The sequence below is a fragment of the Spinacia oleracea genome, chromosome 4 (assembly GCF_020520425.1).
Source record: "Spinacia oleracea cultivar Varoflay chromosome 4, BTI_SOV_V1, whole genome shotgun sequence".
Lineage (NCBI taxonomy): Eukaryota > Viridiplantae > Streptophyta > Magnoliopsida > Caryophyllales > Amaranthaceae > Spinacia > Spinacia oleracea.
In genome coordinates, this window is record NC_079490.1 from 31,641,929 (window position 1) to 31,656,437 (window position 14,509).

A 14,509-nucleotide genomic window follows, 5' to 3' on the forward strand; every position below is an offset into this window, starting at 1 on the left:
ACACATAGTTACTGTTTTAAAGTTATAGTAACTTTTTAAAAGAGTATAGTTACTCTAAAAACTACTACTAACATAAACACAACGAACATTCCAATGACTATTAAAAACACTAATTCGCAACATAAATTAAAGGTGACTATATCATTTATATACTAATTATGTGAAACACTAACCTTAATTTCAACAAAACAACAAAAATTTCGAATCACTCAACAAAATAATAACTATTATACACATATAGTAACTGTTGTACACATATAGTAACCATTAAAATAATATAGTAACTATTGTACACATATAGTAACCATTAAAATTACATAGTACTCCCTCCGTTTCTTTTTGTTGTATCCGTTTCCTTTTTAGTCGTTTCATAATGTTGTATCCACTTAGAATCTTTCCATTTTTGGACATACTTTTTTTCCTAAAATACCCTTATATTTCAATCTAATAACCAAAAAACCTAAAGAATCTACCCATATTCCCACCTAATTTTCCCCACCCATAATATTTTATTCATTTAACCCACCCACCTCCCTTATTAAATTAATAAAACCCTAACGTCACTCTCACCTCTCTCTCCTTATAACCCGTCCCTCTCACCCTCTCTCTCCTCATTCTCTTCGGATCCCTCTCTCCTCCTGTCTCCCTCTCTCTCCTCAAGAAATCTCTCTGTTTCTCTAAAAACCCTAACCTTCTCCGCCCCTGTTCTTCGTTTTTTTGGTGAGATCTCTCAGATCTTTGGGGTTTTCGCTCAAAATTGTTCTCAAACTTTAACCGGAACGACATTCCGGTGAGATCCCCTCTAGTTTTGTCCCCTTTGTCGTCCCAAATCCCGGTTGGTAATCGATTCTCTGGGGAAATTTTTTTGGGGATAAAATCGGAGTTTTATTAGGGTTTTATTAATTTCTTAATGGGATCCTCTTCCTCCAAATATCTTCCGACTTATTCGGTTGGTACTTCTGGGCAACGAATTCCTGACTCAAACTGTGATTGAGGCTCGAAATGCATTTGTCCCAACAACGAGCACTCGTATTCTGGCGAGTATCTGAATAATTTGAGGTTGGCCCAGAAGGAGAACACGAGTACCCGAAATTATCTCAAAGCTTGGTTTGAGAAAATGGAAGTGGAGCCTGGTGAAGAGGTGGAGTCCAAATACGACGATCGAGTCCCCACACCAGCAGATCTGAGATTCTTTGGAGGAGACGAATCTGATGAGGTATATTTCCTTATTTTGGGGGTTTTTTCCTGATTTTTCGAGTTAATTAGGGTTTACTCTGTTTTTGGGATTTTTTGTGTTTCTTGGAGAAAATCTGTGATTTTTGGTTGAAACGTAGGTTTTCTAATAAAATTAGGGTTACTCTGCATGTTCTGATTTTTTGTGATTTTTTGTGAATTTTAATGATTTTTTTTCATTTGTTGATGATTTTTGTGAATTGTTTTAGATTTAACATTGGTTCATTTTTTTTCATCATGCATGTCCCAAAAATGTTTGATTTTTGTGTTAAATGATGAAGTTTTCGAATTGCATGTCAGAGATTCGTTGATAATTTTTGTTAAATGATGAAGTTTTCTAATTGCCTGTCAGAGATCCCTTGATTTATTTTGTTAAATGATAAATTTTCGAATTGCATGTCAGAGATCCCTTGATTTTTTTGGTTAAATGATGAAGTTCATGAGTTGCATGTTAGAGATCCCTTGATTTTTCTCGATTTTTATGAGTTTATTTAAATTGCATGTTGAATACCATGAATGTTGGTCTGTTTTGGTTGATTTGGATGTTCAATTCCATGATTACTTTGATGATGTTGTTCTTTGATCTTGTTAAGTTGATGTGAAATATATTAAACATATTTTATGTCCCCTCTTGATTGCAAGGAACCCAATCACTCTGATTCATTCGACCTATACTATGTGGGTGAGTGTGAGAACACAACTGCTGGTCCAGAGGTTTCTGATGGGCAATGTTCGGTTTCGTCCCCAAACGTGAAGGAAGATGAAATAAAAAAAAAAAGCCACCTAAGGGTGTTGATGATGCTTAGAGATAAGTGTGTCTTCTATAAACCCTCTTTTAATTATATTTGGATTGCTGGTTAGCTGTGGAGACATAAGGTGGAGTAGCCAACAACTGTGATCTGTTGTTGGCAAGGGGTGTTGTTGTTTTGTTGATGATGTGATAGGGTTTGGAGTGTATTCATGTCCTCTATTATTGCCTTGTTGCTTGAAACATGTTGCCTTGTTGATTGATGAATGTTGCCTTGTTGATTGATGAATGTTGCCTTGTGTGCTTGCTGATTTAATAATGTTGCCTGTTGAAACTGTGATATGTTTGCTGGTTGATTAGTGTTGCCTTGAGAGGGGTGATGTGTTGCCTTGAGAGGTGAAAGCATATGGGATGGGTTTATGAATAAAATTTTAACATGTGATTGGAAAAAAACAGTTTCATTAAAGTCCCCTCTTATTGTTTGTCTTTCCTGAATGCTTGGTCTGTGATGTTAGGGTTTGAATGAGGTCTATGATGAGTCTTTCAGTGCTGAGAAACTATCCATGTTTCATAAACCACAGTGCGCCATTAGCAGCCAGCCGTAGGCTGTATGAGGCTTTTGTGTGCTAATGGTTTGTGAACATGGTGTGGTTCAATGAAGCTTGGGGACATCTGAGACCAAATTTAACATGATTTGTTTTGGCTTTCCGATCTTTTGCCAGTTTTAATGTCTTAGGAATCAATGAAATTGAATCCGTCACATATAAACTGGCATTAGACCGGGGAGGCAATTCATGTCTTGTTTACTTAAAGGTTAGTTGTCCCCAAAAGTGCCTTTGTATGTTACATCGATGATGAGTCTTTCATATGTTGAGAAACAATTCAAGTTACCTACACTCACTCGTGCTGCCATTAGTATCAGTGATGATGCTTCTCAGGCGCTAAGTGTGTGTAGGTTGAATTTGTTTCAATGATGCTTGGGGACATCTGAGATGAATTTTGATGTCATGCATGTTTTACTTTTGTTAGTTAGGTGGTCCTTCAAAGGGGATTGACTTATTTTTAAATATCCAATGCGATAGTTCACAATTTGTCAATTCCCTTTGGAAGGACCACCATGACACTTAAACAACATGTTTGATTGTGGTGTTAATGATAATCAATGATGTTAAAGGTTGATATCCTGAGATTTATGTTTCAATACTTGTCCTTTAACTCCTTTTGTCGAATGGAGTGATTGTCATTTCACATGATCAGTAGTGAATATCAATCATTCCGTTCGGCAAAAGGATGTTAAAGTTGAGAAAATATTGATACAATAGATCAATGATGCTATTCAACAACTCTGAGATTGGAACCCTAATGTTTGCTAATGTCCCATGTGTGAGTTTGGTCATTGTTAAAATTTGGAAACATACTACATATATGCTGTAAATCAACCTAACTGAGATTGTTGTGCCTTGTCCATTGCTGCCTTGTTATTTGTTTTGAGTCATCTATGATGAGTCTTCATTTGCTGACACTCAAACCCTATATTCCATTAACACTCATGCGCCATTAGCATGAATAATGCTTCTTAGGAGCTAAGTGTTGGTGGATGGGGTTTGTGTGAGGGATGCTTGGGGACATTCTGAGATGCCTTGTTTTTTTGAGTTGTTCAATGATGAAATGATTTAGTAACTCGAATATTACATCTTTTGACGCATCGGTTTCAAAATGGGAATAAATTCCATCTGAAAATGATGTGATATTCATTCTTTCCATTTTGAAGCCGATGTGTTTAGAGTTGTGATTTTGCATGTCCTGAGTTTCCTACACTTTTAGTATCCTCTGTCAAATGGAGTGACTTTCCTTTCCCATTTCTGTTTGTGTTAGTCATTCACTCCATTTTGGGAGGAGGATATTAAAGTTTAGGATTCAATGATGATGAACACATACAAACTGAGAACAACATGTCCCCATGCTTTGCCTTGGCTTGAAAATGAATTCATGTGTTGCCTTGAAAACATAAAGTTGTCCCCTTAATGGTTTAAGGAATGGCTGACTCATTCAATTGATGTTTTGTGTTTCAATTACAACTAGAAATAATAAACATGATTGTGATTATGATGAACAAAAACTAAACTATGATTGTGATAACCTAGTTATTGTTGCCTTGTGCATTGCTGCCTAGTTATTGTTGCCTTGTTGATGCTGTCTTGTTCATGTTGCCTTGTGCATTGTTGCCTTATGATTTTGACTTATCCTGAAATCATATGTTAATATGCAATGTACATGTTCCCTTATGATTTTGAATAATCCTGAAATAATATGTTAATATGCAATGTACATGAATAACTACAAATATGTGAGTATGATGAACAAAAAATAAAGATTAACAACAATAAATTGATTCATTCATTCTTCCAGTTGATATGTTGCTTCCAAAATATTTTAAATACATGTGATGCTTTCATTCAAGCTTACAAAAGTGACATTCTGTTTGTTCTTGTAACTTTTAAAACATGTTCCCAAAACACAAAAAGTAATCTCTCGTTCTTGCTCTATACTTCACTGATTTGCTCTCCATTCATCAACAAGTTGTTTGCATTCATTCACAGCCCACCTTGGGGCCTTAACTTGTTCTGGCAGATTCCCCTCATCTTCTAAAATCTTTTTCTTGTTGTGTGGGAGTTGGTAGTCATTGTCCCCCTTGTGTTTCAAAATTTCATTTCCAACATATTGAAGTGACATCCACACATTAGATAGAGTCTTTGCATGCAGTTCATTATATGCCTCAGTCACAGCACCACTTAAATCTTCAACTGTTTTAGGCATCTTTTTGTGCATTAGTGATTGAATGGACCTAAAGAACCCCAAGTCTAATATGTTACAATCTGGACTGTTTGCTGGCTGCTGAGTCAATATCAATGTGAAGCCATCTTGCTTGTAATGTTGCTGCCATTCTTGATCATTTTGCAAAATGTGTGCCTTTGCATTGTCTTGAATGATGTATATCACCCTTTCCCCCTCATGTGGTGGCCATTTCTCTTTAATTGCTGGGATTAGGTAGTTGATTAGCATGGCCCTAGTTGCAATCTGATTCACTGACTTGATTGGTTTAGTCTCAATTGTCCCCTTGACTCTGTTTTTGGATGTTCTCTTTGCTGCCACTGCATCTGTGAATGGAAATATACCAAGTTTCCCATCCCACTCACACTGCCCATTTTGTCCCCACCTTGGCCTTGCTACTGCTGCCATAAACATGAACTTTGGAATCTTAGTTCTTGATTTTCCCTTCCTGTGTGGAAATGGTTCATTGTTTGCTAAATAAACTCTTTGACTTTTTTGTGTAAGATAGAACCATTTCTCATCGATGTGAATGAAATCATACATGCTGTAATATGTGGGATCATTTGGTATTGAGTAGTCCATTAAGAGACCAAGTACCCACTTCATCCTTGCCATCTTGCATTCTTCTGAAATGCCTGGATTCAATGGACTTGAATGTGGTTTTATCTGTTTTCTTTTCACCATTCTCCAAACTGTTGTGGGACTCAAGTTGAGCATCCTTGCTAGATCAATAATGGTTGTTCTATCCCCCATGGCTATGGAGGCTATAGACTCATATGTTACTTGAATTCTCTTCCTCCCACAGTTGTGATATTTGCTATCATAGAAATACGAATCCATGGCTGCCTTATGTGCCAATGCTCTCTGCCATATTAGTCTAATTGTCTTCCTTGTGTAACCAAACTTTATAACAGCCTGCCTATTTGTCCCATGAATGAGTTCATCTGAATGCTTTTCTTTTCTTAAGAGAAGGAACAACAAGATTTCCAACCTTAATTCATTGTTAATCCTTGGGGTTCTAGGCTTATGATGATTTTGCTCTGTTTCTGTTTGATGAATTGGAGATGGTGGGAACTCTTGTTGTGTTGGCATGTTCAAATCAAACAAAAATGGAACTGAGTGGTTATCTGATATACCTGATGTATGTTGTGGTCCCACTTCACATTCTTGTGCATATTCTTGTCCCACTTCATTCAGATCTGGCAATTGTTGATTTTGCTCAAAGTCCCCTATTTGATGAGCATTTACTTCACTTACAGCATTTTGGGTTGCCTCATCATCATCATAATCTGAATCAGAGTTCGTGCCGTCTCCTTCATCATCGGAAAAACCGAGGAACTCGTCCTCCTCTTGATCTGAAGCCATTAATGTCCCCTTGCTGATTAATTGTAGTGCATTTATTGCCTTTGGTTTTTTGTTGTTGTAACTGATATTAAAACAGTTGGAATTTATGAGGATTTTTGGGTAGAAATTGTCCCCTATTTATAAAGGGTGGTAAATGTATAAAGTTTGGAGGGAAAAAGTTTGGAGGGAAAACTTTTTGCTAAATTTCTGTTTTTGGAGGGAAGTGTAAAAAGGGAAGTGGACTTTCCCAATTTGGGAAGTCTTCCCTCCGTTTTTTTCTGTTGCTGTAATCTCATTGGATGAAATAAATCCACCTCATGTACTTTGGTCCCCACTTCAATCAGATTTTTTCTGATTTTTGATTAATTAAATGAAAATATCCCCTTTCCCATAATTCTTTAATATTTTCTCTCTCCTTACTTTAATCTTTAAAAAAGAATCTCTTACACATTCTTACACACAATCATTTCTCTTACACCCAATCATTACACTTATACCCATACAAACCAAGATTCTATTTTTCTTAAAAACCCCCCAAGATTCCAAATGGATACAACATTTAGAAATGGAGGGAGTACCTCTTTAAACCATATAGTTACTGTATTACTCATATAGTTACTATTTAAAATCGTGAAGTCACTGATCGAGTTCGCGAAGTGAAAACGATACTTCGGTAAAACACAAACATTAATTTCTTCAAAACAACAAATATTTTCAATTTTAAATAAAAATAGACTTAAAATTCTTTAAAAAACAACAAACCGAGATGTGATCTCTAAAAATTCTTGCGAAGATTTGTAGGCGAGCGCAAATTCTTCGATTTGATTTCGGCAACGACGAACCTCCTTCTTGATCTACTACTTCCTCCAATTTTTTCTCATCAAATAGATCCAATCATAAGAATTATAAGATAATTACGAAAAAAATCGAACAAAACCTAGAAATTTGGGCTAAAATTTGAAAAGCATAGAGAGAAAATGAAGAGAGAGAAAATGAAAGAGAATGAACAGAATGTAGATCTGAAATTTTGAAAAATAAAAAAGTTTAAAACGTATATAAAGTGGGCTAGACACAAATCGCATTAAAACTCTTCAAAACACATAGTAACTCTTTAAAACACATAGTTACTGTAATACGCATATAATTACTATTTAAATTACAAATTATCTGTCACATGACAGTTACATATGTTACCCATAAAAATTACTCCGTTGCCCTGGTCCACGCTAAGTTAGCATGGACCAGGTTTGTATTAGTGTAAATAAATTTCAATACATCAACTTTGCATTTTATTCAACAAATCTACCGAAAGAGACATGAACAAACAAAAGCCTAAACAATATTTTTATAACAATATACTACCTCTATTCCTAAAAGTCTTTTACCCAAGTATTTTTTATAACAATATACTACCTCCATTCCTAAAAGTTTTTTACTTTTTTCGTTTTAGTCTGTTTCTGAAAGTTTTTTACAATCTATTTTACCCCGTATTTCATTTTTAGCATATAAATTTTATATTTATACCCTCATTTGGCCTATTACAACATACAACTTGCAATATTTTATTATGTGAGTCCAACATAACTTACCATACACAATACTTTAATTATTAATTTTCACCCACTCATATTGTTGGACAATTGTCTCTCATTTTCCCATTTGTTACTCCACCATCACATATATATTAAAGTTCCTTAATTCTCGAACAAATAGTAAGCGCAAAGATCATTTAGAAAGAAGGGAGTAATAGTGAAAAAAATACAGCGCCAAAATACAATAAAATGTTGCATACGAAATAAGGAGACATAATGGCAAAGGATTTATAATATACGGATTAATTGAGTAAGTTGTCCAATCGGCCATCATTGCCATGTATCAACAATTATCCTTTTCATGTTATTGTTTATTTTTTGTTTAATATGATCAACCAAAGCTCAAAATTTTGTTGTCAGCTAGCTATACATCAGAGAAGTATTGTATTTTAACTCCAATTCCTCATATTAATCTATCTTTTTGTTTAATTGTTTTGCAAATCATAAAACCTTAATCAAAATTTTAAATTATTCGATCCATTAATATGATATAACAACTTCGATGTGTAGTTAAAATCATGTAATATCTCAAAGTTATTTTATCATATTATTTATACATAATTAATATTTATGTGAAATTACCCTTAATGACATGGCGATTTTATGTGGGCTCTAAGTAATCCCATTCGCCCATTTTACTTATGTGTCCGTTACATTTTTTAATTCAAAAAAAAATTAGAAATATTATTTTTTATTGGCCGAAACCAATAGATTTTCTAAGTGGCACTCTAACAATTTAGCAAATATGCCTCCTTTATTTATAAAGGAATTTTAAGCATGTGCGATACATGAATTTATATTAATTATTTTATTTGGTAATAGAAATGAAATTTTGTAAATATTTTAACTTCACCACTACGTACTTAACTAATTCTATATAATATCAAGATAAAATAAAACATCCTCTTACATTATTGCATTCATTTAAATTAAAAAATTTAAACCAATTCAACTTGATACTATATTAAAGAGCTACATAAAAATACAAAAAATAAAAATATAAAATATAAAAACTTATTAAAGTTAATATATTTGACATTGAATTAGATTTTAAATATAGATGATAACAAAAAATTGAACTTATATATCAAACCAAAATACAAATATGTAAAAGTAAAAGTTTAATGTATGATTTCTAAATCTCCTTACTCTATACCATAATTTTCTTTTAGTTATATAATCTGCAAATCTAGAAGAAGAAAATTGTCAACAAAAATAATTGTTAAATTCAAACATAAACATTTAAACACTTATCGTCAATTTATCAATCAATAAAGATCTAAATAACAATTTATGTCGTATAAATTCAAATATGAACTCAATAAATACAAAATAGGATATGGAGATATGGTAACAAAAAATGAGTTGAAGTAATTAATTACATCAAATAATCGATCAAATTAAAATTTTACCTTAGGAATTTTAAATCTACAAACTTTGCATCATAATCTCCCTTTCTACTATGATTTGCATATCTGTGAAAGAACTTTCTATAATAAAAAAAGTAGTAAACTCATATAAAAAGTTTCTAAACTAAATTAACAATAAGAAGAGTAGAAAAACCCCTAAAAAATCAAAACACAATAACATATTACTCTGTATTTTTCTTGGTTAGAATCCTGCTAGGCTGCTACTAATCATTCCCATAAATATTATGCCCACAATACTTGGAATTTTTTTTTATCAATGGGGTTCGGAACTTCAGATATGTATCGTGGCATAAATAGTGGTATGCAATTTAAAAGATTATCACACAAAAAAAATCTATCTTTTACGATGAATTTTAATCCTTTTAAATTTTACTGTAAATTTTTATCTACTTTTTTAATAAATCAGAAATATTAGCTATTTATATTTGATGACGTGGAGATCTTACGTGGCGCTCCGAATCTTTTAAAAAAACTCTCCATTCTGTTTTCGAATTTTTAATAAATCAGAAATATTAGCTACTTATATTTGTTTTCTACATTCTGTAAATTTGTCCGAAAATCAGGTACACTTTCTCAATTTAGTATCAATTACACTCGAATCTGTCACAAATTAAAAGTTTTTGGCATTTTTTTTATCACTTTGTTCGAATTCGATTGTTTATCAAGAATTTGCTACAAATTCGCACATTTCTTGCACAATTTGATTAATTTGCTGAAAAGTTTCTCCAAATTAGAGGTAAAACGATGTGAATTTAGTTGAATTAGGGGGGTTAATTGTACAATATCGCTCGATCTTTCGCAAAGTCAAATTTACTGATATTTATTGTAAGTTTTCCAGCTGCAATTACATATTTAAGCTTGAAATCATGTATTAATCGCAATTTCTTAAGTTTTCTTGGCTAAATTTCAAAGCTATTAAACAATTCGTCCCAATCAATTTGTTTGTGGTTATTTTTAGTTATTTTAGCTAATTTTTTCCAGAATTTTGGAGCTCGATTTTTGTGCTAATTTTGAGAGATGATGGGAACATTTTTTAGTGTTTAGTTTTTCTCTAATGAATTTTACTGTTTCTTGTAGTTGTAATAGTTTCACAACTAGATAAAATGTTTACTAAAAGTAAATCAGTTAGATTAAAAATGTGTGAAAGTATACTAAAATCATGTAAAAGTAGATTAAATGTCGATGAAAGTAAACTAAGTTAGACTAAGCATTAGGGAAATGTTAACCTCTTTGCAATGTTTTTCTACTAAGCATTGGGGAATCTTGTATGCTGGTTTGAGTCTGGCAGTGCTTGTGTTTGGTGTAGAGAGACTGACCTGCTGTTTAGAGCTTCAGTTCTGGTTGTTAGTTGCTGCAACCTGCGTAGGAAGTTGCAGTTGAGCTTCTGTTTGGCTAGGAGTTACTCCGAGGAAGTAGGCCTGAAAGTTCAACTAGTTTGCAGTGGATTTTTTTGGTTTTTCAGTTGCTCCTGTTTGTTCAGTTCAGTTTTGTTCTTCTTGGTATGGTTTTTTTGTTGTGTGGATGCATAGCTGGGTAGGTTAGTCTTAGGTTTTTCGTTTTTGGCTTGAAGTTTGTGGGTTAAGACTGGTGCATGACTGCAGGCCTAGGAGTTGAGTCAACAACAATATGCTTAGAGTGGCGGTGATGGCCTGTTGGTTCTCAAATGTATAGTACTATAGTGTTTGTGTTAGTAATGGCTTCAAGTCCATAGGAAGGCAACAACACAATTATGCAATACCGCCAATTCCTTCTCTTATTTTTAAAGTAGATCAAAACTAGGTAAAAGTAAATAAATTAGGCTCAGATGTAAATTCATTTGTAAGTCTGGATATGAATTCTTATGAGCTTTTTCCTAAATTTCACGTTTGGCATCTTTAAATTTACTCCCTCCATCCCAGATTAGTTGTTACACTTTCCTTTTTCGTCCGTCCCAGATTAGTTGTTACACTTCTAAATTAGGAATGACCCCACAATTATGATATTGTCTCTCTCTTCCAACTAATTTTTTTTCCCACGCCCTCTCTCATTCAATTAAAAAAATACCCCACTAACTCCTATAACATCTACTTTTTCAATAAAATAACAATTGATAACTAAACAACCACTTATCACCTAAAACTTTGTGCAAAGATAAGTGTAACAACTAATCTGGGACGGAGGGAGTAATTGAGATGGTGTTTGAACCAAATCAAACCAAACAGATAAAGTGACTAAATTGTGCAAGAGTAAACCAAATCTCTCTAAAAGTGAAGTGAATCTATGTAAAAGTAAACTAACTGATAATGGAACTTTGGTTGTAATTTTTTTCTTAAATATGAAGCCGAAACCTATTAGCTCAAATGGGAGAGCAATGTGCCATTGCACATGGATGTAGGTTCAACTCCTACATAGGTTGATGAGAACACATAACTAGGCTTGTATTTATAGGGATGAATTTGGATGTTCCAGAGATTAGTCATTCATTGCTTTTGCTAAAAAATTCCATGTCGTATAGGTTCATAGAGATAAGTTGTGTGAAATGGAGTCACTCATTAAGTATTTTGCTTCTCCTATTTGAAAACGTAGATCAAAATTTGGGAAAAGTAACTCAATTTGCTTCGGAAGTAAATTCGTAAAGCTGGTTATGAATTTGTATACGTATTTGCCATAAATGACGTATTTGGCTTCTTAATTGTGATCCAAAACTTTCACTAGATATGCCCTTTGTGGGGATATTTAATCCTTTTGTCTAAAATAGATTACATAAATTTTGTTTTATTCAATCGAAAAGTAGACAAACCACGTAAAAGTAAAGAGAAGTGATTCAAAAGTAAATAAAGGAGGTAAGCACTCAAGCACTTTGTTTATCATATTCCAGTAACCTGCTGACAGTAAAAAAGTTCACGGGAGGACAATAGTCATTTCCAGCAGCAATGGCAGCCTCTCCTTCCCGCAATGCGCTTTTCCGGTCACCAATTTTCCGGGCATCAGAACATTTACTTAGATGCTTCTCCACTATTTCTGGGAAATCAATTAAGAAAAGCTAATAAGGCCGACATGATTAGCCATACAGAAATGTTAGTTTACTACAAAGTTTATATGACAGATAAATCAAATGAAATACATATAGAATATAGTATCAGAATCAGAATATCAGATGAACTAGAGTGCAAATATTCAGTTATCGGCTTCTTTGTTTTATAAATGTGCGCATGCTTATACACAGTTGCTTCTTCATGAGACAATACATAAGTATGTTCAAGGAATTGAGTCTTACTGTTTACGTTTTGCATCAGTATTAAATGCGGAAGGTGGTTTAAATGAGAGCAGTCACTTCCTCTAGTAGAATTTTCCATTTCTGGTTCAGTCCCTGATAACCTTACTCTATCTGGTTCAGGCAAACAAGACATACCTAGGGCCTGACAATCAGCATCTTCTTTGGCATTTAAGAATTAAGAGGCCATTTGGTAACGATGGAGAAGTTGAAGTTGAGGGTAATTTCCCCAACTTATCCTGTTGATGTTTGTTATTTGCAGAACTCGATTTCTTGCTGCTAAATGATCCGTGAGGAGTTCCATTCGGAATATCGAGGTATACGGAATAACATTTATTAACCATACCTCATCTGAACTGTTGTATACCCAAAAAAATAGAAGTAATCGAATAAGAAAGAATTATATGAGGTCAAACGGTCAAAGTAAAGGTCTTTAAACTAAAAGTACATAAATTTATACAAAAAGTAAATAAATAAATACAAAAAGTAAAGATGAAGCTACGCGGGATCCGAATCCGAATCTTATGTGCATTTTCACAAAGTTGTACCTATTGAGCTAGTGGCTAGTGTTATTCAAAGATAGAGTAAAAGTAACGAGAATACAATATGTTTTACCTTTTGTTCAATCTAAAGTAGATGAAGAACCCGTAATAGTAAATAGAATCAATTCAAAAGTAAAGAACATCAAATAGGCAATAGCACAAAGATAGTACCATTGTCATTTCACTGAACAACCCCTATGCCAACTCCAAAAGAACCCAGCAACCCTTTAACTAGCTTCGAGGAGAATGAAATATATATTCGGAAAATGTAAGAAATAAGTAATATATACTCGAAATTAAACAATATAGACTCAACAGTAAATAAAGGAAACTCAAAAGTAAACGAACCTACGTGGGATTCGAACCCACATCTTTTGTGCTTTTGCACAATGTTCTACCAATTGAGCTAGTAGGCTAGTGTTTTTAAATAGAATAAATAAAAGTAAAGCAAAAATCCACAAAAGTAAATCAAAATAATTCAAAAGTAAAGGCCCCGATCTTCAAAACCAAAAAAGTAAATAAAAAAAACAAGCAGGCAGGCAGCATCATCAACTAAAAACCTACTGAAACCAGAACAGAAGCCAAGAATCCAACACAACCAACAAAAGTCAACTTTGGCCAACATGCCAAAGAGTCAAAGGACCTCTAAAAATAACACACACCAGTAAGCCATCACTCAATTTGGAAATCCCAACACATAACCCTATCTTCAAACCTAACCACGACCCTAAAAACCATCTTCAGACCACCAACACACTGAATAACTACTGCAGCACTGGAACAATAGTCCTTCAGCAGGCTTCACTGGAACAAAACTGCAACTTCAGCAGCACAAGCAACAAGGTTGATGTTGTCTCGATTCACCTCGCCTCACAGCCTGCAAACATGGTATACCACATCACCCCTTGTTGGCACACCCACAAAAAACACAACTTCACATCCTCACAACCTCCCAAACACAACACCACTTCTCAAATCACACAATGAATGAAGAGTTGTAACCGAGAGCTCGCTGAAGTTGGCCACTTCAAGATCAGCCAGAACTAACTCAAACCTGAAAACACTAACCATGAATTCAATTACAATATATCCATATAACTTCAAATGAATTTCAATCCCTTTCATTAGTAACTAACTAAAGATAATATGAATTGCAGACCAATACATATATTTCCTTCTCCATCCAATCTACATTTTCATACATGATACCTCCCCCCATCCAAATTAAGATTCAAGAGAACTCCTCCTTATAGGAATACATCAAGAAACCAAGAACCAAAGCAGTAAAGAGCCAACCATTGACATCAGCGTTACACCAAGACAATGAACTACCTACACTATTAGCTGGAAGAATAATGATCAGCAGGTCCTAATCATCATTTTCGATTCAAATTTTTTTTACTAAAATTTTAAAATCCTTAAATTAAGTAATCAAATCGCTGATTAAGACACTGAAACACAAAATTCCTGAAACCCTAACTTCAACAATTAAAATCGCAAATAATTGAATAAATCGGACAAAATTGAAACAAAAT

At 33.8% G+C, this 14,509-nt stretch overlaps 2 protein-coding genes across 2 annotated transcripts; one reads left to right on the plus strand and one right to left on the minus strand.

The window, feature by feature from the left end:
• The first annotated feature begins 1,002 nt into the window (after window positions 1-1,002).
• LOC110801107 (uncharacterized) lies at window positions 1,003-2,285 on the plus strand. The gene is made up of 2 exons (XM_056827829.1): window positions 1,003-1,216; window positions 1,876-2,285. The coding sequence occupies exons 1-2, from the start codon at window positions 1,118-1,120 to the stop codon at window positions 2,092-2,094; spliced, it is 318 nt and encodes a 105-aa protein (XP_056683807.1). The 5' UTR covers window positions 1,003-1,117; the 3' UTR covers window positions 2,095-2,285.
• Window positions 2,286-4,531: 2,246 nt separating this feature from the next.
• On the minus strand, window positions 4,532-6,178 carry LOC110801099 (uncharacterized). Its single transcript, XM_022006417.2, has one exon. The coding sequence runs from the start codon at window positions 6,176-6,178 to the stop codon at window positions 4,532-4,534; it is 1,647 nt and encodes a 548-aa protein (XP_021862109.1).
• Between the last annotated feature and the right edge of the window lie 8,331 nt (window positions 6,179-14,509).

Excerpts from the sequence above, each read along its gene's own strand:
- LOC110801107 (XM_056827829.1), top strand. The coding sequence starts at position 1,118 with ATGGAAGTGGAGCCTGGTGAAGAGGTGGAGTCCAAATACGACGATCGA. Across the intron at positions 1,217-1,875 it reads GAGGAGACGAATCTGATGAG|GAACCCAATCACTCTGATTC; the intron begins GTATATTTCCTT and ends CTTGATTGCAAG.
- LOC110801099 (XM_022006417.2), bottom strand. The coding sequence starts at position 6,178 with ATGGCTTCAGATCAAGAGGAGGACGAGTTCCTCGGTTTTTCCGATGAT.